The 24033-nt window shown below is 27.0% G+C and overlaps 2 protein-coding genes across 3 annotated transcripts in view; one reads left to right on the forward strand and one right to left on the reverse strand.

The window, feature by feature from the left end:
- The window catches only part of LOC107447615 (sodium-coupled monocarboxylate transporter 1), a 170977-nt gene extending 157481 nt beyond the window's left edge, over positions 1 to 13496 (reverse strand). For both annotated transcript variants that reach the window (XM_087153260.1, XM_087153259.1), the window contains exons 1-6: positions 13116 to 13496; positions 5995 to 6060; positions 5794 to 5913; positions 4910 to 5064; positions 2450 to 2590; positions 1540 to 1678 (exon numbers count right to left, since the gene is read on the reverse strand). In XM_087153260.1, coding sequence (XP_087009386.1) covers positions 1540 to 1678; positions 2450 to 2590; positions 4910 to 5064; positions 5794 to 5913; positions 5995 to 6060; positions 13116 to 13457 — 963 coding nt within the window. In that variant the 5' untranslated portion in view covers positions 13458 to 13496. The remainder of the gene's footprint in view (positions 1 to 1539; positions 1679 to 2449; positions 2591 to 4909; positions 5065 to 5793; positions 5914 to 5994; positions 6061 to 13115) is intronic.
- A 6387-nt stretch (positions 13497 to 19883) lies between these two features.
- The window catches only part of LOC107448610 (small G protein signaling modulator 3 homolog), a 36760-nt gene continuing 32610 nt past the window's right edge, over positions 19884 to 24033 (forward strand). The window contains exons 1-2 of the mRNA XM_087153264.1: positions 19884 to 20055; positions 20248 to 20353. Of these exons, the coding sequence (XP_087009390.1) occupies positions 20290 to 20353 (64 nt within the window). The 5' untranslated portion in view covers positions 19884 to 20055; positions 20248 to 20289. The remainder of the gene's footprint in view (positions 20056 to 20247; positions 20354 to 24033) is intronic.

Raw genomic sequence — 24033 nt, forward strand, 5'->3', positions numbered from 1 at the left:
ATATAGCAAAAACAAATCATAGAAACATGTCAGAGAGTGGAAACAATATTAAGCTGTTTAAAAAACCTATTTTTTTGTAAATAATAATTTGGTTTTAATTAAAAGTTGTATCTGTTTATTTAAAATTTACTTAAAATTTGCATTAAAAAAATTAAATTTATTAAAATTTTAAGCTAGCAAGCACTATCTGTAGAAAAGGAAATTTTCAGTTAAATGGAGAGCTTAATGGATAAACATATTAAATAATATATCAATGTGTTTTATAAATTTATTTAATTTTTTGTAGAAACATTATGCATCTTTTTTAAAAGTTTTTTTTTTCCATTATCAGTATTGTCATTCTAAAAAAAAAAACTACAGACGAAATAATATTTTTTACTCATATACAACTATAAGAAACTGGAAAATTTATGCTTTTCAAATTGTAACGTATAATATAATATATAGAATAATAATATATAGCAAAAACATATCATAGAAACATGTCAGAGAATAGAAACAATATTAAACTGTTTAAAAAAAACTATTTTTTTATTATAAATTGGTTTTAATTGAAAATGTTTTTTGTTTATCTAAAATTTACTTAAAATTTGCATTAAAAAATTGAATTTATTAAAATTTTAAGCTAGCAAACACTATCTCTAGAAAAGGAAATTTTCAGTTAAATGAAGAGCTTAATGGATAAACACATTAAATAATATATCAATGTGTTTTATAAATTTATTTAATTTTTTTTAGAAAAATTGTGCATCTTTTTTAAAAGTTTTTCCCATTATCACTATTGTGATTCTAAATAGAAAACTACAGACGAAATATAATATTTTTTACTCACATGCAACCAAAACATACTAGAAAATTTATGCTTTCAAAATGTAACGCAATAAGTATGTACAAAAAGCTCTTCAAATATCTTCATGAACTTAGAACTAGTGTATAAATTGCTGCTAATCAATAAATAATCTATATTAAAAAAAACAAGTTGAACTGAGGATACTCTTATTGAATTGAATTAGCAATTTTGTTATGTGCATGCATGTGAAAAAGGGTAAATTCAGCTATGTCTTCAATACGTATTATATTTTATCGTGCAACTTATGAAATTGTTAAAAGCGAAATATGTAATCCTAAAAAAATATTTACTTTTGAATAATGTACTTATGTACTTTTAAACTAACTTCAATAATGTACTTTTGAAAAATAAAAATTTTTGTTACTGTCACATTCAATTTTTTAACACGTTTTCAGCTATTTTCTGACTACACTTATTGCACAGTCTGCACAACATCAATATTAACTTCAAAGAAGCCACACAACTATAAATTAATTTTTCATGAAAATAGAAAATGTTGATTGCGAAATTAAATCATAGCTATAAAGCTAAACTTACATGCGATTTTTTGCTCCTTCAACTGTACGTTTACCCTTCATGAGAAATAAAGGCAAATTTTAAGCGAAACGACAAGAAAAAAATTGATTAAAAATGAAAAAACAAGAAAGAGAATTTTGAGAAATTTAAGTATAATAATGTAAGTTACGTACTTGATCGTATTTCTTCAGACCAGTTTGTTCTTTATTCAAAATTGGATCACAGTTGAAGTAAATGGAATATAATAATAGTCCTACAGAACTACATGTCAAGTATGTCAACATCACAGGGATAGTACTAATCCGAAGAGTGCTTAGAGAGAAAGTACAGACACGATAATTATAAAACTGTTGCAGAACTTATAATAAAGAAATTTCAATTGTATGTTTCGAATTTCTGTAAAATATTACTTGAAAAACATTTTGAACTTAAATATTCTGAAGAACATTTTATTACTTGGTTAACATTTTATTATTAGGAATTTGTTTACATCAAACAAATGCTCATTATAATGTATATAATTAAATATTTTTTAAATAATTAAAAAAAGTTTCGCTCTTTATTTTAATATGATTTATAAGAATATATAAAGTCTAAATTGTCTATCATTTTATAAAAAAATATTATCTGCCAATCATTCATTGAATTAGCAATAAGCATTCTGGTTCTAAATTTATATGAAAGGACTTTAAATAGATGTAAATTAACGATCTGTAAAATATTGCAAACTAAAAATTTATACTTATAAAATTTAAAACTCGATACACAAAACGAGTTTTATTAGGTCAAATGAATAAAAATACAGGTTAAAATAGAGTATTCCTTTTCTTATACTAAAATGTGATCAAAATTTAATTAGTATTAAATAATAGTTAGGATGCAGATAGATTGTTTTTTGAAATATGATTAATCTCATCAGTTTTAAACTTTATAAAATATATGCTTCTTGAATGGTCCCTTTCTTATATTTTAACTTAAATACAATTCATCATCATCATAATTTAGCACAACAATCTATGTTCGGTAGAGCCAAGACCTTCTGCTGAAAATTCCTTCAGGAAATTATACGTATTTCAAACTTACGATTTTGCTCTATCTATTGTGCTTAAACTTAGCATTCTTTGAACTTGAATTTGATTTGTTCCATACATTGCGAATCCAGTAATAGTACCATGGACTAAACAAACCCAGAATCCATAGCGTCTCGTAAGATCCCATTTGAAACTACAAAAAGAAAAACGTTTGCAATTACTTTATCTTTTAGAGTTCGAAATATAAATATATGTATGTGTTAATCAAACATTTTTAGTTTCATTTTTTTTCTTCCCTTATAATTATACATAACACAGATAAGTATTATTTCATACAAAGTGATAGTCAAATATATAATTAGGTTAATTTAAGCTAAGTTTGAAATATTATAATCTATATTCCATTTTTTGCGTATTGCATCTTAGTTAATTCTTTGACGCAGGTGGTACACCTGTGCCCATTTTACATATATTTTTTCTGGCAGTCTAATTACGAGTAAAAATATATTTTGGTATTTTTTAATTACAAAATACAATCTTTTACTTAAAAAAAATTTTTAGATTATCGGAATTATATTTGTGCTAAAATATAAAATTCTAAAATATTCGTTTTTTTTTCTTCTTCTTATTCAAACATTTACCAACAACTGATTTTGTAATTAAAGAAACTCAAAATTAAATTAAGGAAATTATGAATAATTTTTTCACTTAGACCTAAATAACTGTGAATAAGTGCAAATTAAAAAAAAATATTGTTAGAAAAAGACACCAACTTTTCATGTTCTATTTCGTTACCATAAATTATTAAAATGCTAAAGATAACATTTTTCACATATTTTGCCAAAATTAATACAAAAATATGTAAAATATATTTAATAAAAATTGTGCGTCAAAGGTTAATCTTAACAAGGTTAAAAAAGATATCCATAGCATACTTCGATTATTATATATAACTATAATCACCACTATTATATTGTATAACTATTATTACTATCACAGTTACTACTAATGCTACTAATATTATTTCTTCTATGATTACTGTTGCTACTACTATTGCTATTACTCCCATTATTACTACTCCTGTTACTATTAGAAATTATTTTATCATTGGAATTGCTACTAACTTTACCATTGCATTCTAAGAGTACTAGCATGACAATTTTTGCAATGAGACAACTTATATAAATTTTAATGTCAGTCCTTAAGGCGTATTAGTTCATTTCTTTTTTTAAAAAAATTTAAAGTTATGGTTTTCGGGCGAAAGTTATTAAAAGTTATTTTTTGATCAATAATTAGAATCTCTGAACTATCACATCGTTTTATGAAACCGAAATAATTTCAATTGACTTGAATTTTTCGTCTGTGATTACCCTAATTTTAATTGATAGCAACTTATACTAACTCATATCATAGTACCAATAAATCAAGTTCAGACTGTTTTATTTTGGAGAAAAAAAATCAATTCATCGTAGAACCTTCGTGTTGATTTTTGGACCATAATATCATTCAAATTTTCTGCAATCTTAATAAGTTATCATAGCTATGTTTCCTTTCAGTAATAACCATAGTACAATAAAATAAAATTAAAGAGCGATTGGGTTGTTCGGTTAATATTATTTAACTAAGAAACTTATGAAATTTGCTTCAAATTTAAACAGTAATAAGGTTTACCAAAATTCAAATTCCTTAACGATGCACATTTTACGATTGTAATGATAGATGTCAAGTGCTAGCTGAATAGAATGAATGTGTTATCACCCGTGATTAAACAAATTGCCAAACTCGAAAATAACCGTTTCAGACCATAGCGTCCAGCATCTATAGACATTGACTTTAAACTCAACAATCTTCATTAGTATCTTTCAAAAAAACTATATTTCTTTTGTTGTTGTTGTTGTTTCTAATGCGACTTGCCACATTAACAAGCCTGCTTGGCAAAGGCCGAGCAATTTTAAGGCAGAGAGTGCGTTTTTTGTTTTTCAGTAGCGCCATCTATGGCCAAGAATCCGACTTCCTCCACATCGTACGTCACACCCGTTTATAAGGCGGAGTCATTCATACATCCAATCATTCATCCACAGATAGTAATTTTGACCTGAATCAGAGAACGATCGACCCAGTACACCCAGAGGTATTGATTTGTTATGGGAACATGGAGGACTTTGCGACTCGACGGAATTTAACGTGCATCAGTCACCAACTACATGGAGAGTCTTCAAAAAACGGCGGGGTTCGACACGAGCTCTCGGATTTGGGCCCAGCGTCCTACCGACCAGGCTATCCCGGCCTACTTCAGTTCTTTTTTACTAAAGCACCACATCCTAATTATTACCTACCAGTTTCTAAATAATTAATTCACTGGATGACAACAGCTAATTTATTTGCGTAACCCAGATATGGTTTACAAACTATGAAGACTTTCTACTTTAAAATTTCGCAATTGGAAATGATCTGATAAATTGTTATCAGCAAAAATTTTTGAATTAAAACGAAATTGTAAATATATACTTACTCAAACAAAACCAATCTTTGTCCTTCTTTTGCTTGCTGATAAATTTTAGAAATACCACCTCCATCTCTGATTCCAGTTGTATAGATTGAAAACACGCAAATAAACATGAGCGTGGCTTGGAAAACATCAGCCCATAAAACAGCTTTTAATCCTCCCTAGAACAGCATGCACACTCGGAAAAATTAATAAAAAAATATACAATTATTTCTCTACTTTGAATTCTTTTAAAAATAAAATTTTTCTAAACTATGTTTAGCTTCATGGAAATGTATAAATGCAAAATAAAGTTCAGTTCATAATTGTAACCAACTATATCATCCCATAACCATAATATCGCCTGTATGAGCCATTTTATTTTGTCATTTTTCTGAAACCTTTTGAAAGCGCAAGGTAAAACCATGTTTTCGTTTACTATGCAAACTTTGAACTATATTTAAAACTTTTTTTTTTTTAACTTTTCGTATGTTTCAGCAAAAAAGTTCATAGAAAACTTTTACAACAAAATGCTTCCATACTCCAATCATAACTTTCAAAGCCATTTTATCAGGTCATTTTACTAAAGCCTTCTTAAAGCATTAGCTGAAGCCATCAGTTGACTAAGCTATTTTAACTAATTTACAACTTCACGGGCCAACTGTTACACCAGGAATACACATCAGCCGGAAAGTTTTTATTAGTTTAAAAGTAAATGAACGGAAACTTTAAGTGGACATATTTTCGTCTGGGGGACATATTTCGGGCCATATTTCGTCTTTCATTTAAGCTTAACTATGTTTTTATCGAAATTATCGAATTGAGTATTTCCCTTGTAAGCGGCAGAATAAAAAGTTATCTTTAATATAAGCAGAAGACAAATGCAATGCAAAATCCCTCTAGTTACTCACCACTGAACAATACAGAGCACAAACAGCTCCTAATGATACAATAGACATTTCCAATGATAAATTCGTGACTGCGCTGAGAGCTAAAACAGCACCATAGAGAGCTATCGCTATGAAAGACATCTGCATGAAACAGGGGGGGGGATATATTAGTGTAATAAATAACTTATGACAACTATGTTATCATTATCAAGTAACACTTACCATCTGAATCAGGAAAACTACAGATACCATGTATCTTATTATGTTTCCATACCGCATCTCTAGAAACTATAAAATTTAAGAAAAGAGCAACTTGTAAGTTAATTTAGAAGTAATTGAGTATATTTAAGTTTTAATTTAATCTCAGAATAACATTTACAAAAAAAAAATATGTTTGGAAGTACAAATTCAAATGGATGTTATTAAAATGTCACAAACACACTTCACAAGCAAAGTAAAACACATTTTTTGAAGTTCATTCTATCAAAATAAGGATTTTAACCAAATCGCGTCAACTGTCACAAATACGTTACGGTTTAAAACGCTATCAATCTGGGTAAAAACATAAAACTAATAACCTGGCTAATTCTTTAGCAGATTGTTTGAGAGCAGAGTTAGCATTCACCACTACTGAGTTCAAAATTAAAATTATATAATTATACTTTAGACTGTTGTTGTTATTTCTAATGCTGCTTTTTGAAACCAGTGAATTTCAGTCAGAGGGTGCGTTTCTTGTTTTTCAGTTCATCTATGGCGAAGAGTAAGACTTCAGCCACACGAAGGATCAGTCTGCGTAGGGACTGAGGGTGTGCGGTATTGGTCCTCGTTAAACTGTGCTACCGTAAAGTGCTCCACTTCGCATGCAGGTCGTTGGGCTACCGAAGCGGCGGTGCCATTCCCTCTGTAGAGGATCAAAATTGTGATGGCACGTCTTCGGATCATCCTCAGGGATGTTTCCCAGACCGTCGCCAATAGCCCATTGTGCAGCTCCAGTGCGACGTAAATGAACAACAATAACAACAATCAGTCGCACAAACGTCAATGTCCGTTTAAAGGGTGGACCGATTCATACATTCATCAATAAATCGTAATGTTTACCTGAATCGGAGAACGATCAATCTTAAATTCAGTATCCCTAGACGTATGATTTTTATGGGAACAAAGCTTTTGTGATTCCGACAGATTTGATATACACCCGTCATCATTTAATGCACGGGAAGTCTTCGGCCAGTGAGGACCAAACACATGACCTTTTGGTCATGAGCCTAAAGTCTAGCTCCAAATCACACTTAACGATTAAAATTAAAAATAGCCCTTTCAGTAAGTCCATATTCAATCTGTTGTTGCAAATCTGAGAGCTGCAGACTGAGCCACTTGGTATTTGTAACAAGTTAGTATTTATAGATCTAAATTAACTTAATTTTCTAGTTCATCGTACTATCTCAGCCTTGTTTGTTGTACCTCAGTGTTGAACCCGTGTCCAAAAGGTGCGAGTTCGATCCTCGCCAACCGAAGACCCCCTGTGTATAATAAAGGATGACTGCTGCACGTTAAATCTGACGGGGTAACAAAGTCCTCTGTGTTCCCATAACAAAACATATCTCTAGGAGTACTGAATTGGAGATTCGTCGTTCTCTGGTTAAGGTCAAAATTACGATCTTTGGGTGAATGACTGGATCAGCCCTATAAACAGGCTGTGACATGTGTCGCAGAAATCTAATTCTGGGCCATAGATGGCCCCACTGGAAAGCAAGAACTACACCTCCTTTGCCTTAATGACACCACACCGACAGCACCCTTATGAAAATTTAAGGTATATTTAAGGTTGATTTGAGGTATTTTTGAGGTATTAAGGTTGTTTTGAGGTATATTTGAGGTATATTTAAGGTTGCAGAGAAAACAGCAATAAAAATTATACCTCGTAAAGGTTATAATTAAGGTGTACGAGGTTGATTTATATATACTTCAGCTTGTTTTGAGGTTGTTTAAAATTCACTTCAAATCAACCAGACTGATAAGGAGATTTTTAAGGTATACCAGGTTTATTTTCTTACACTTGTAACAAAAGAGGTATTTTTGAGGTATAAAAATTTTTACCTTATTTCAACTAACGATAAAAAGGTATTTATTGAGGAATATGAGGTCATTTTATTTATACCTAAGCTTATTTTGAGGTTGTTTTAAATTCACTTCAAATCATCCAGACTGATAAGATGATTTTTAAGGTATACGAGGTTGTTTCTCTTACACTTGTAATAAAAGAGGTATTTATGAGGTATAAAAAATCAACCTTATTTCAACTAACGAGAGTGAGGTAATTACGAGGTATAAAAAATATACCTTTTTTCTACTAACGATATTGAGGTATTTATGAGGTATAAAAAAATATACCTTATTTCAACTAAAGAGAGTGAGGTATTTATTGAGGTGTTGAAGTCATTTTATTTATACCTAAGCTTGTTTTAAGGTTGCTTAAAGTACACTTCATATTAACTAACTCACTTCCCAGAGTTCCATGCGAGCCGGCAAATGGCGTGTGTGTTGACAATCGAAAGTCTATTCGAAATTCGGTAAGTGTGCTTGACATTTATTAATTTAGTTTTATCACTTTTAATCAAATATGCTTCAATTTTGAAACTTAAATTTTATTATTTTTGTTTTAACGACGCGTCCTGATCTTAAATAATTTAAGTTGGAGGATATTCTTAGAGGCTATCGTTGTAGGCTTAGCAATAAGAGAGAATAACCGAAATATTTCTCGTCACTGTTTTGGGTAACATTACTGGTGAATCGTTACAGCAGGTTATGCACAGTATATTTTATTGTTTGTAGTTCAGTCAAATAGAACTATTCTTTTTGTTTTGCTTAAATGTATATGTTTTAACGTAGCAGTATGCACGCTGATTAATTGAGAAAAATGTTCACAATTTTTCTTATAAATAAATCATTGAAAATTGAAAGATTTTAAAAATAGCAATTTTGCTTCGAAATTCTACTATAGCTGCATGCTTATCGTTTGGATATTTGTTGCAAAGTTTATATTATTGTTTATTTATATATATATATATATATATATATATATATATATATATATATATATATATATATATATATATATATATATATATATATATATATATATATATATATATATATATATATATATATATATATATATATATATATATATATATATATATATATATATATATATATATATATATATATATTATATATATATATATATTTATATATATATATATATTTATATATATATATATATTTATATATATATATATATTTATATATATATATATATTTATATATATATATATATTTATATATATATATATATATTTATATATATATATATATATATTTATATATATATATATATATATTTATATATATATATATATATATTTATATATATATATATATATATTTATATATATATATATATATATATTTATATATATATATATTTATATATATATATATATATATTTATATATATATATATATATATATTTATATATATATATATTTATATATATATATATATATATATTTATATATATATATATTTATATATATATATATATATTTATATATATATATATATATATATTTATATATATATATATATATATATATATATATATATATATATATATATATATATATATATATATATATATATATATATATATATATATATATATATATATATATATATATTTACAGAGCTTATCCACAGTTCCCTGATATTACTGAGATGGCCTAGGCTGTAAAAAGCACATGCGCGGCGGCGCAGAAGAAGAGACAAGCAAGCTACTGCTCAGCCTTCCCCTATGATATAGTTCTGAATTTATACCTAAAAGAAAAAGTAATCTCTCCTAATAAACTATAGAATTTATGTAATTGTTGATAACAATAGTTTGCTAGATATTTGATAATTGAAAACTAGTAATTGTACTAGCTCACTTCTTCATGTTTGATCACAAAACTGCTATTTTCATTACATGTTATTTTCTCGCATTTTACCCACGTTAATTATTTACTAAGCAGATTGTTATTACTTATTAGAATATTGGGCAGAATGAAATTAAATCCGATTTCAAGTTTATATGACAATTTGTTTCAAGGTTATGAGCTTTTTCATGCAGCTGTTTATGGTTCACTACTTCAAAAATGTGCGAATTTCGGAAATCTTAAATATTTTAGAAATAAGTCAGTATAGTATGCAATTTCAATCCTGAATTGAATAAAACCAATTGCAAATAAAAACATTTATTGTTGAAAGTAATATGCATTATTTAAAGTTTCATCCTATGGGATGTGTATTTATATTTAAACAAGTGTTTGTAACAACTAACTATTAGTTTTATTCTGCTCGGTATTATAAGTTATATAGGAGATATTATACTCAACTTATTTTAAAAGTATTATTTCAAATCATTCTCTCTTAAACATTTTCCTCACATAAAATTACTCACAACTTTAAAATAAATGCTCCTTATCAGCTTGTAATTTGTTCTATACGATTGAGTGTAAAAAAAGAATAAAAATTAGTACATAACTTTAAAATTTTAATTTATTAAACGATTGTAGATTCTTGATTACATTGATTAAAAAATATTAAAATAGCTATTTTTTAAGAAACTCTGATGTGATTGACAATAACATAAGTCCTTTTCAGAATCAGTGTCAAAAATTTAAAAAAAAGCTGCTAGTTTCATGAAGTCTGACAAAAAGTTGAAAAATATAGACTAGGTTTATTGAGTTTAAAGATTTTTAAAAAAGAAAGGGAAGGAAATCTAATTATTAAACTTACAAGTACCATAATGTTACAGATGTATAGAAAAATAAAAAGTGTTAAAATTGCATAATAAGATTGGAATTATACAGGGTGTTTACAAAGTCCCGGACCCATTTTGATGTTTAATAACTCATAAAATAATAAAGATAGATTAAAATTAATAACATTAATGGTTTGATAGACTCAAAAAGTTTCATGACCCTTGTCAATGAACTTCCACGTGTGCCCCCTTCGTCGCACGGAGAATATCAAGTCTATAGTCAATTTCACGAGAGGTAGCTTTGTTTTTTACAGAAAAGACAATCTCATCAGTCGTATACTTAGACATGTTGGAAAACTTCGTATTTCCACAACTAGAAGAGCTTCAGCCACATGTCTTTTTGCAACAAGATGGTGCACCACCTCATTGGGGTATCATCGTTCGTACTTTTTTGAATGACCATTTTACAGGAAGATGGATTGGGCGAGGAGGTCCAATTCCTTGGCCACCCAGATCACCTGATATAACGCCGCTGGACTTTTTTCTTTGGGGATTTATAAAGGACAATGTTTACAGGAGGATCGTGTCGAACATTGATGGCCTAAAAACCAAAATTACAACCGCAATAGCCTCTGTGGATGCCGACATGCTTGCCGCTACCTGGCGTGAAATTGACTATCGACTTGATATTCTCCGTGCGACGAAGGGGACACACGTGGAAGTTCATTGACAAGGTTCATGAAAGTTTTTGAATCTATCTAACCATTTATGTTATTAATTTTAATCTATCTTTATTGTTTTATGAGTTATTAAACATCAAAATGGGTCCGAGACTTTATAAACACCCTGTATATTTGAATTTCTGTAAATGTTGTTAATGATAATACTGTCTTCAGTGTATTTTATTTTGTGGCTGTGATACATGTCATGCTTTTTAGCTACGAGGATTGAATAGAAATGGCAGAAGATATTTATCTGAAAAGGAAAATTAATTTTATCCAGTTAATTTAAATGATAAAAAAAATACTTTCTAATATTTTAAGACCTGCCACTATTATTGTAAATATGACTTTCTTACTAATTTATATTTTTTTTCCTTTTAGGTTCCAATAATTACAAGTTTCAACATGTAGACGGAAACAGTATTTAAAATAATTTTTTTGGTTTGTAAAAAAAGTGAAATTTTACTTTTAAATAAAAGTCCTTTGAATTTCAGCTGACTAATTATTTAAATTTGTAGTTTTATAGCTTTAAAAATCCAAGCACCTTAGACAACTATCTTCTAAAAATACGAGTATGAGTTCCCATAAATAATTTTTACTAACTGTGGAATTTGAATAAGTGTTATTTTAAGATGATTTAAATCAATCTATTAAAATTATAGAAGAATTATGCATTTGAAACTTTCTTTTATAGCTTAACAAAAGAAGCAATTACTGCCGAAGGTTTAATATTAAAAATTTCAGGTTGATAAATGATCTCTACAAGTGAAAAAAATGTAATGTACATTATTCTTCATATAATATATATAATATCTTTATATATATATTATATTTCTTATATAATGAGTCTAAAGATTAATAAACTAGGTGGTCCGTATAACACCTCACCTTCGTAAGTGCTAAAAAAAAACGTCTTTGGTTGATAAATTAATACTTCTAAAAATACAAAAATATATACTTGAGGTTACGAAATAATAACTTAAGGTGGAACATGGAACACATGCAATAATTAAAAATAACCTTTACAATTGTTGAAAATACACTTCAGGTTGATTTATAACAACCAGAAGTGTAAAATGGCCCACCTTAGGTTGAAAAATATATACCTCTACAAGCATAAAATTATATACCTGAGGTTGAAGAATAATTACCTGAGGTAGAACAAAATACATTTGAGGATGATTTGTAACAACCAGAAGTGTAAAACGACACACCACAGGTTGATAAATATATACCTCTACAAGCATAAAATTATATAACTGAGATTGAAAAACAATTACCTGATGTCGAACAAAATACACTGAGGTAGATTTATAATAAGCTGAAGTGTAAAATGACACACCATAGGTTGAAAAATATCTACGTCTACAAGCATAAAATTAGATACCTGAGGTTGAAAAATAATTACCTGAAGTCGAACAAAATACACCTGAGGTTGATTTATAATAACCTGAAGTGTAAAATGACACACCTTAGGTTGTTGAATAAATACTTCCACAAGTGTAAAAAAATATACTTCAGGCTGAAACATATATACCTCTGGAGGTATATTTAAGGTATATTTGAGGTTGATTTTGAGGTATTCATTTACACCCTTTTCAACCTTTACGACGTATTTAAACAACAACCTCCTTTATACCTTTAAAATATACCTCGTTTATACCTCATTTATACCTCGATTTTTTCATAAGGGCAGTGTTACTGGCAATAGAATATGAGCCTGTTATCACGCCTTAAACATTGTGTTTTCTGAGATACTAAGAAATACAACAAAACATTTTTATCCGATTAAAATATAAATTTAACGAAAATCGATTACCTCAGTTACAGTAGACACTCCACACTGAAAATACACAGGAATAAGAACGACAGAAGCCAGAAACATTCCAATTGGTATCATGAATATGCAAATATATATGCCAATACCAAATCTGTAAACCTCAACCGGTACTGCAAGTATTGAAAACGCCGATACTAGCGTCACAACAATTGAAAATATCACAGGAAATTTGGCCATATTTTCTCCCGCCAATAGATACTCTCTGGCAGTTTTTTGTTTACCTCCATAATATTTTGCAGCAATTCCAATAACTGCTGAAATAATTAGGGAAAGGCAAATAATAATGTAATCAAAAGTACCAAGATTGTGCTTCTGAACCATCTTTACTAAAACTGAAAACTGAATGTTGATTAGAAGAATGCAAAGGAATTAAAATAATGGGGGACTTGAATATAATGATAAATCACAAATAATAATAACAATCAACAATGATGATTTTTCTTCGTCTAGGAAAAAATCTATTATTCTTGAATTAACAAGGATGGTCAGAATTTCAATTGCTTAAGAACAAACATTAAGTACCAATTTATTAGGTTTCTATGTCACATATTTCGTATAAATTGTTTAAATAACCAAGATAATTATATTTAATTAAGTTAAGAGCTTAACTCTTCGACTTCCGAATTTTTATTAAACATATTTTTCATTATTTTATATGGTGTCTTTTTTTGCGTTAAAGGTCAAATTTTTTAAACACAGCTGAATAATTTTTTTTTCAATTTGTACTTATTTGGTGTTAATTAGATCTAAGGAAAGCAATCATCTTTGAAATTTAATTAACATGCAAAATCATTTATTGGTACAATTTTTAAATTGAAAGGAAATAGAAAGAAAAAAATGTAACTACTTTTTTTTGGATTTTATCTTTTAATACAACTATAATTCCGGTAATCTAAAAAAATTTTAGTTACTATAAGAATGTTTTTTTAAACTTAAAATATACCAGAATGTTTTTTTAAACTTAAAATATACCAGAATGTTTTTTTAAACTTAAAATATACCAAAATATATTTTTGCTTGTAATATATGTGTATAATATATATGTATAAGGGATACCGGAGTTCCATCTGTGTCAAAGGGTTAATAGCAAAGAATTGAAATCTTCTATGGCATTAACCAACGCCTCCTAATAGTGGGAAGGCCTCAGCACGAAATAATTTAGTTGTCCATCGTAATAAACATAAACTGCGCAGTGGAGGAAAATAAGAAAGATATCACTACATTCGGGCTACTAAACTGATCAGTGGGCAAAAATACGAAAGCTGTCATTGCGGTAGGACAATTATAAAATTGGACAAATGATAAAATTTTTTATTCATGGTAACCTGTGCTGAGGCTTTCTTCTAGAAGGTATTGCATTAACACGCTTATTTACGCTATCAAACAAAATGAAATAATAAAAACAAGTACAAAAATTAAGCTGAAATATGAATAAATTGACGCAGAAAAGAGCATCAACATGCTTCGGAATCGAGGTAGTACATGTGTTAACCTGAAAACTGACCGCTAAGGGATGAATAGAGAAAAGCTGAAGACGAGGATTATAAGATGAATTCTCTTTAAGTTCATGAAATGAAAAATACAAAAGTATACTAATAAGATTTGAATTTATAAATGTTTTAATTCAAGATATATAAAGATCCGTAGAACGAAAATAATTCCCACGCAATTTGTGAAATAACGAAATTAAAATAAAAACTTAAAATTTCTTTTGCGCTAGAAATTTTGAACTTAAAATATGTGAATGACTGTTCCTCTTAATAGTTTCCTTTAATATAGTTACATTTATATTTTTATTGTTATTTTTGGTTTGATGATTTACTTATTCAGTAAACAAAAATGGTCAATTTGCCTTTTTTCTGATGTATACCAGCTTTATAGTCCCCATTATTTGCAATATTTTAAAGTCTTTGTTCATTAAAATTCTTTGTTCTTGAAATTAAAATAAAAAATAGAAACATAGAGACCCAAATAAATGTATAGTCTCGGAAAGAAGAAAATTTAAACGCTACGAAAGCCAAATCATTGATGATGAAGGCGAGATTAAAAGCATAATAAACCTGTTTGATTTCCTTCGAAAATTTAGAGGAGTTAAAAGAAGATTATTAAAAACACCTTCAAATTTTACCTGACCGATAGAACTAGTTTTGTTGTTTCTAGTATTGCCTCCTCTAATTAATATTTGTTTTGTTTGTAATGAAGTTTCTGCTATTTCAAGGCTCAAACATTAACTTAAGACCTACAATTCGTGCATTTTTTGACCTTCTTTTCGAGATGAATTCTAAAAAATATAAATTTAATAAAAATAGGACTCAATATTAATGGTTAGATGAGGTAATCTCAAATGTGCTAAATAATAAAATGATAAATGATAGTTTAAGTTACGAAAGTTTAAGTTACATCAGTCACAAAAACGTACTTTCTCTAAATAAATATACCTTTTTTTTTCAACGAAATATAGTCCCAATAGTTTGATCAAGACTTTCAAAAAATTCGACACTTTCAAAATTCGATTTCGTTCTAATTTTGTATTTTGCAATTCAAAATTGCATTCTTTAAAATTATGTAAAAATGTATACCTTACATTTCAATTTAAAATTTCGATTATTATTAAATAAAACAATAAAAATAATAAATATTTACTTAAAGATATATCTTGCATGAAATTATTTATCCATGGATAAATAAATTTTATAACTGTGTTAAAAAGTTTTTCAATGTATCTAAAAAGTTCTTGAGATACAGCGAAATACGTAAAACATAAAATTGACATCAATGGGTTCAAACTTAGGTCCACTCTCCTGAACAAACTATTCTGTCCATATTTCCCAAATTACGACTAACCCTACATTTTGGGTGTCAGAAATACAAATCCATCCAAAAAAAAGAAAAGAAAGAAAGGTATGTTTATTCAGAAGTACAAAGAAGAGAAAGTACGTTTTTTTGACTGATTTCGTAACTTAAAATAGCGTTTACTCTAATTATTTAGCATATTTGCGGTTACCCTCTCGATTTATTAAGATTGAGTTTTAGAACGTGAGGATCCGATCACAAGATCAAAGGTTATGCAGTGTGGTTCGTTTATTTTTTGTGTTCTGTAAATAAAATAAATACATTTCTCTCACATATAAAAAACATTCGGCATATTTAATTTTAAGAGGAAAAACCTGAGATCGAAAAAAAAAATATTTATTTTACTCTTCCAACAAACTTAATAGAAATTGAGAGAAATTAATATAGTTAGTTAAATAAATAATCTCAAGAAACTAAACCGGTAAGATATTGATTAAAAACTTCATTCGTTTCGAAAAATCACAAATTGTAAATAACAGTCGACATGGTTCAGACGTTCAAAAATAGTCGCGTATTTTCTAGGTACCTATTTTAATCAGTTAACAGATTTTAATTATTAATAATGCACCAACGTCATCATAAGCCTTCTGTCATCTATCGTAAAAAATTAAATGCCGGATTCATAAAAACCAATTGTTTCTTAAGCAAAATAAATAAGGCATTTTGAATATCATCCTTAGTTTCTTCAAATGTTTTGTCGTGCAGAAAATGTTGTAGAGATCAGAATGTATAAAAATTTGATGGTGCAATGTCGGGTAATTATGGTGGGTGAGAGGAGAACTCCCATCCCAATTCAAAATTTTTTTTTCAGGAATTGTTTTACACAGTGCGGTCTTAAATTATCATTACAAATTTAATGAATAAAGGTAGGGGTACTTCAATCACCCGTCATAATTGCCCAATCTTACTCCCTCGGATTTCCATACATTCTTATCACTCTAACATTTTAAAAGGTCTGCTCCTGATATTTGCATAGAACTTCAACTGATGTTTATTACACCTGGATTTAAATTTTGCAGGGTTGATAAAAAAAGGTTTTTAATAATGACATGCATATTTACATCATTGATTAAAACAAAACACTTGTAAAAATATATTTTCTAATTTAATGTAACAAAAACGGTATTGCACTCCGGTTCATATAATATATTCGCAAAGAAGATTCAGAAAATCACTGAAACTTAAAAATTGAAAATCATAATAAAACTGAAACGTAAACTTTCAACTTCAAAAATATTAAAAAATTTTGATTCGATATTAGAAAAAAGAGACTAAATACAGTGATGTAATTTTTTATTTTTCAATATTCAAGACATTTTAAAATTAGTATTAAAAACAACAAGAAACAAAAATAAGCTAACTGAAATATAGATGTAATCATTAAATTTAAAAAAGAAAAAAGAAAGTATTTCGAACTTTTTTTTTTTAAAAAAAATATCATATACTAAAGATTATAATTTACCGAGAGGAGAGGAAACGAACAATATAATAATTTTCAATTTTTTTCAAATTTGATATAATTTTAGTATTGAAATGATTATTAACAAGGAAAACTAAGTTAAAAAAAGGAATTAAGAAGACAACAATGAAAGTCAACCTTAAATCAATGAAATGGCAATATATATTATCTTTTCGAATTCTGTTTTAACAAATTTATCGGATAAATTTAAAGAATAATTACCTAATGATTTTAATTTAAATTAGAAATATTTTAAATCACCAAATAGTAAAAAAATATATAAAGAAATAGAATGAGGAATTTTAAAAATAAATAAATAAATAAAACAAAATAAAAATAAAAGAAAAACTTACAAGTTTATATTATTTTATACTAATTAAAAGGAAAATAATTGCATGATTTTTTATTTTCTTTTTACTTTAAATTAAAACATTTAAAAAAAATCATGTACTGATAAAATAAAATAATTATAAAACAAACTAAATTAAAATACATTAACTGAAGGAGAGTAATCAATATTGTATTTGCTTTAAAAATGAATCTAAGATCAACTAAAACCTGCAATTGTTGATATACTTTTACAATTTGAGAAACTAATAAAAATTTGAAATGGATGCTTTCTTAAAAAGCACTGTATATTAAGAAATTCAAAACCTGTCTGTTAGTCCCTTCTATCAAAGTAATTTGTTAATTTTTGTGACAAAATGGAAACCACTTATCGTCTATTCATTTTTCATATTAATTTTGTATCAATGATTTTCGTGAATAATTCAATGTTACAATATTTACAATTTTCTATTTTTTCTTTACAAAAAAGCAGCTACCTTCGTAAAACAAATTTTTCTTAAGACTTACAAGGGAAACTAGGGAAGTGTGACTCGTCAATTTTGAAATAAACTAGTGGGATGTATGCCTTATGAAGAATAATTTTAGGGGGCAACATTCGTTTCGGCCCATAGAGGGTCCTATGAGAGATAAAAAATAATTAAGCATGTAGAAAAATCGGTATTTCATTACTTCAATGCAGACTATTAGTTATTGTAATTATCTCATACTCCAATTAATTTTGTGCTACTTTCACGTATTATATAATGCATATTTATTGTCAAAATTGATTTCGAAAATTTTATACATCTGTAGTTTTTCAGAAAAAAAAATTAAAAAAAATTGGCATTTTAAAAAAAAAAAAAATTTTCATCAAATTTTTAAAATTTTTTTTTTCAAAAAATTTTCCAATATTAAAACTAGTAAACAGTAATAAATTTCATTTATATGAGAGTCGAAATATAATACGCATTTTCCCAAACTGATGGAATTTTTTCATATTTAATGTGTATCCAAAAATGTGATTTATAAAAAAAAAAATTTTTTTTTCATATTGTTAGATCTTGCAAAAAAATCTGAAATAATTTATGTGATTGCATAAAATTAAATTGCATGAATAAAAATGTTTTCAAATTTGTTTGGCGGGAAATTTGAACTTAAAAAATGTTTAATATTTCAATTCGATTTTTTTCATAAAAGATCAACTGTACTGTATACACAAAATTTGAAGTGATATGTCACTTTAAGTGGAAAATCCGTTGATACCTATGTCCTGTGAATTGTTCAATATTTTGTCAAAACATTGCTATCTTTATAATATTATTTTTATATCTGATATCCTAGCAAATTTTTGAAATATTTAACTTTAAAAGTTGGCATTAGCTAGGATATCAGGTATAAAGATAATTGTATGAATAATATTTCAAAAATAGCAATGTTTTGACAAAATATTGAACAATTCACAGGACAATTTTTTTTAATAATATTTTAATTTTTTGGCAAGAAATTTAAATTTTTTTGAAACTTATTTTTTTCTTCATTGTTTTACAAGTTGTGCAATAAAAAAAATAAGAAAAAAAATGTGTCTATTAAAGCGACAAATACTTACAAATTTTGTTTATATAGTACAGTTGACCTTTCAAGAAAAAAAGAAAGTCATTGAAAACTGAAATATTTTTTTAAGTTCAAATTTCCCGCCAAACAAATTTGAAAACATTTTTATAAATGCAATTTAATTTTATGCAATCATATAAATTATTTCAGATTTTTTTGCAAAATCTAACAATATGAAGAAAAAAAAATTTTTTTTTATAAATCACATTTTTGGATACACATTAAATATGAAAAAATTCCATCAGTTTGGGAAAATGCGTATTATATTTAGACTCTCATATAAATGAAATTTATTACTGTTTACTAGTTTTAATATTGGAAAATTTATTGAAAAAAAAAATTTAAAACACTTTGGCGCCCCCTTTACTCGGCACCCTACGCAAACGCTTGCCAGGTTAATGCATCAGTCCGAATTGCAAGTAGTAAGAATGCTCCATTCAAAGTTTCAGTGGAAATAAGAACCAAATCTTAAATGTTACACTAACTCATTGGTAACTGTAACTTCCAAAAGCAGAAAACTTTAACATCTGGTAGTTTAGTTTCCTTTTTTGTAAATATTTTGAATTGCAAAGATTAATATTTTCCATCTATTAATTGTATTTTCAAGCATGATTAGCGACTTCAAACTTTTTTTTCCGCATATTGGTTGTCATTATATTTAAATCTATGGTATGTCATTTATGTTTGATATATTGACAGATCGATTATTTTAAAATGTGTAGGCGATCCAAATTTTGAAATATCATTTTTGTGACGAAAAAATCACATAATTTATTGAATCCTTTGCCATTAGATTTTTTGCAGCAATTTTATTTTAGTTTGTAATAGTAGGATTTGGCTAAAATGTTTTGTAATTTCTAGTGTGGATCCAGATAGTTTTGAAGTTAATTGTGAATTGTCTAAATGGAATTAGCTCGAGCTGTTTTTGGAAAATCCCCTGAAGGATACAGTGGCAGAAACACTGCAGGTTTGTTGCTTAATCTAATTAAATATTTGATTTTTCTGGAATTTAAGATGATTAATTTATTAAAAATCTATAGATATATGTAATTGGGATGATACGTGGCCTCACAAAACGCTATATTTTTTCACTATTATATGAATTACAATGGATTGTGCTCATCTTATAATCAAGGGTCTGTCCAGACATTTTGTGAAAGGTCCTTTTTTTGTAAAATTGTAAAAAAAACTTTTCATAATTTGTGAATATAAAATAAGCGTTAAGTCACATTCTTTCAATCAGGGTCCTGCTTTTGTGAATTTGTGCAAATAAGGTCCTGTTATTGCTAAAAATCTTTTTCAAGAAGTTTTTAAATTGTCAATAGATACAAGATTCTGCTCAACAATTGCTGCTACTAAACTAGAGATGCAACATACAAATATTTGGTATTTAGTCTCTACTGTACAACACAGAATATTCATTTCGGATGAATAATAGAAACGAAATCACTCACATTATTAATAATTTCAATTGACGTATTTTAAATAGTACGACTTAGTAATATATCACTTTTAATGTGTTACGCATTAAGCAAACTTAAACAAATTTATGATATTTTATTTAAAAAATTGCCAGAAATAAATTTTATTTGCATAATATTCTATTAATTAATTTTATGAATAAATATTAATTGATCAATTATTTATTGGCTAAAAAATTATGATTTATTGTTAATAAGAATGCACACACGATGTTTGTAAAAGTAGAAATATTTTCTTAGATTACTGCATTCAGAATTTAAACTTAGGAAAACTTAGTTTGTCTCGAACCGTCTTTCAGACCCCCCCCCCCACGGGGGAAGGGTTTATTGCATTAACATAATGAAGATAAAAAAAATTGTGAAGGGTCCGATTAAAAGATAAATTATTTTGTGAAGGGTCCGTTTTTATGAAAAGATATTTTGTGAAGGGTCCGTTAATGGACCCAAATTTCTTATAAACAGACCCCTGATCATAATAATTTTTTTTAAACATTTTTCGTTTTGAAAATTTCTGTGAGACATAATTTTTTACTCGTGGTGAAATAAATGAAGTAACATTTGAGTAACTTAATATATATTTTATTTTTATATGTGTCAAAATCCCTTATGTAGAATCAAAGTATGTAGAAACTCTCATGCAGGGCAGCAGATTATTTCACTTCTTTTTATTTTTTAAAAAGCAAACAAATAAATGAGAGAATATTGCTGATTTTTTTTCTTACCATTGACTTTTTTTCAAAAAAAGAAAGAAACAGAAACACCTTTAAACTTTTTTCCAGTGAAATTTATAAAGCTGAATTAAAAAAATTCTACAAATAACAAAAAATATAAATTCCTTACTTGAGTTCAGGTTTAACTTTTTAGGGGTTTATTCCTTTTTTTTTTACTATCATTAATACTCGTAAATACATTGATTATAGGTTTAACTTTTTAGAGGTTTATTCCATTTTTTAGTACCTTATACTTGTAAATTTGACTGCATATGTATGTTAGATTCAATATCTAGAATTTTTACAATAACGATATTTTGGATTTATTAAGGTAACGCTACAAATTCGCTTCAATTCTGCTATAGGGTCAAAAGCTAATCTTGTAATGTGTATTTCAACACAGAAAGGAATAAGCACCTTCATATTTGTTGCCATCAAATAATAATATTAATCTATTCATCTGTTAGAAGTAGCTTTAAAATTTTTTCCTGACTAAAGAGCTATTAGCTTACAATATTTATATCTCATTAGGCATTTAAATAAGGTACGTTGTAGAATAGTAATGTGTAAATCAAGCATGTATATAATTTCTTTATTTTTCAATTAACAGTGGATATGGTTAGTTAAGGCCTTTTAATATTAAGAAATATATGATGTTCTTTATCTATGTAAATGTATTAAGTTTCGTTAAAATTAACATAACTCATCTTCCTTTTTCTGACAGGAAATGGAAAACTACTTAATATCATGTGTATGATTTCTATTTATATCATCAGATTATTTTTACTTTAGTTTATATTAAAATATTTGTTGTCAGAATTTTTTTTAAAGTTTTTCTTCTTAGTGATTGAAAGAATGTAACAGTAATTAATTAATGCATTGAATGTTAGAATATTGGATGCATTATTTGAAAGTTGTATTTAAAAATTTCAAGCGAGCATATGTGTACTATAAACCAAGCAGTTTTTTAAAAAAAAAAAAAAAAAAAAAAACCAAGTTTGTTTTTTTGCTGAAAATATTTTTTTATATTTTAATTTTCTATGATTTATAAATACTTATAGTTTAACAGAGTAATTAAAAATTATTAAATGTTCTCATAAGATTTTTTCACTTTTGAATTTAATTGCTAGTGTGAATCTGCATCACTTAATGTTAAATGTTTACATATCATTGTGGTTCTATAGAAATTTCTATATGAAATAAATTAATAAACAAAGCTGAGGTTATGTCATGTCTTTAAAAGAAAGTTAAAATAAAATAGATGATCATCAACTCCATATTTTGTTAGTTAAAATTTAATAATAGGAATTATTGAATCAATTTAGATCAAAAGTTTCTAACTCAACTTTTTTTCCCATCATATTAACGATACATTTTGCTTACTATAACTATATAATGTATATAATGACGGCGTAAATGAATCAGGTGCTTGTCTGAATTTTTTTTGTTCGTTTCATTTTTTTTCTATCATCAGTATATATAAATTGCACAGTATCACATCCTTTTATTTTATTTCTTTTAAAAATTTCTTAAAAATATTTAAAAATAAGCTATTTAAAATATTTTCAATTTCTATATTTAATGCTGTATTATATTTACAAGAATATTGCTATATATTTAAAGCTCTATTTTGTTAAAATAGAAAATTAAAATTTTTTTTTAATATTATTTACATATTTTGGAATCATTAATACTAAAACTTCTATAATATTTAATGTGTTTAAATTTATGCAGCCTATTTGTCATTTTCATTCCTTCTCCTCATTCTTTTATTTCCATACATTCAAAGAATATATTGTCCTAAATATTTGTTACTCCCTTATATTAAAATTTGTATTTATTCAATAGATAAAAATTATTTTGTTAAAAACAGTTGATAATAATTCTATAAATTCTAGCATTAATGTAAATAATGTCATGTGTGATATTTTCATTTGCACTAATAAGCCTTGTGGTAAATTACTATTTTACATGTACTATCAAATTAGCATTTAGGTATGTAAAATATCTATTTTCATATTAAGTTGTGAAAAATGTATGAAGGTGAATTGTAAAACTAAGTATTAAATCATATTTGAAATTTTCAGCTTATTATTCTTTTTTATTCTTCATAATCATATGTTCATGAATCTTTCAATTGTTTATTAAACATTTAAATTAATAGTTTAAAATAGAGGTGCACAACCTGCGACCCCCGGGCCAAATGCGGCCCTTCGATTACTGAGGTGCGGCCCGCGAGAGCTTCTAAACACAATAAAAAAAATTTTAAAAAATGGCAATTTTTAATCTCACTTTTAAGTCATCACATTTTGACACAATCAATTTTAACAAATTCTTTAGTAAATGTACGTTTAACGCGCTTTCTTTAAGCCGATTTTATAGTAAATATAAATTATTTTTTTTTAAACAGTTATTTCTGCTTTTCTACATGATTTCGAAAATCCCGAATTTTTATT

The sequence above is a fragment of the Parasteatoda tepidariorum genome, chromosome 10, assembly GCF_982258835.1.
Source record: "Parasteatoda tepidariorum strain Cologne lab strain chromosome 10, Ptep-v5.0, whole genome shotgun sequence".
Lineage (NCBI taxonomy): Eukaryota > Metazoa > Arthropoda > Arachnida > Araneae > Theridiidae > Parasteatoda > Parasteatoda tepidariorum.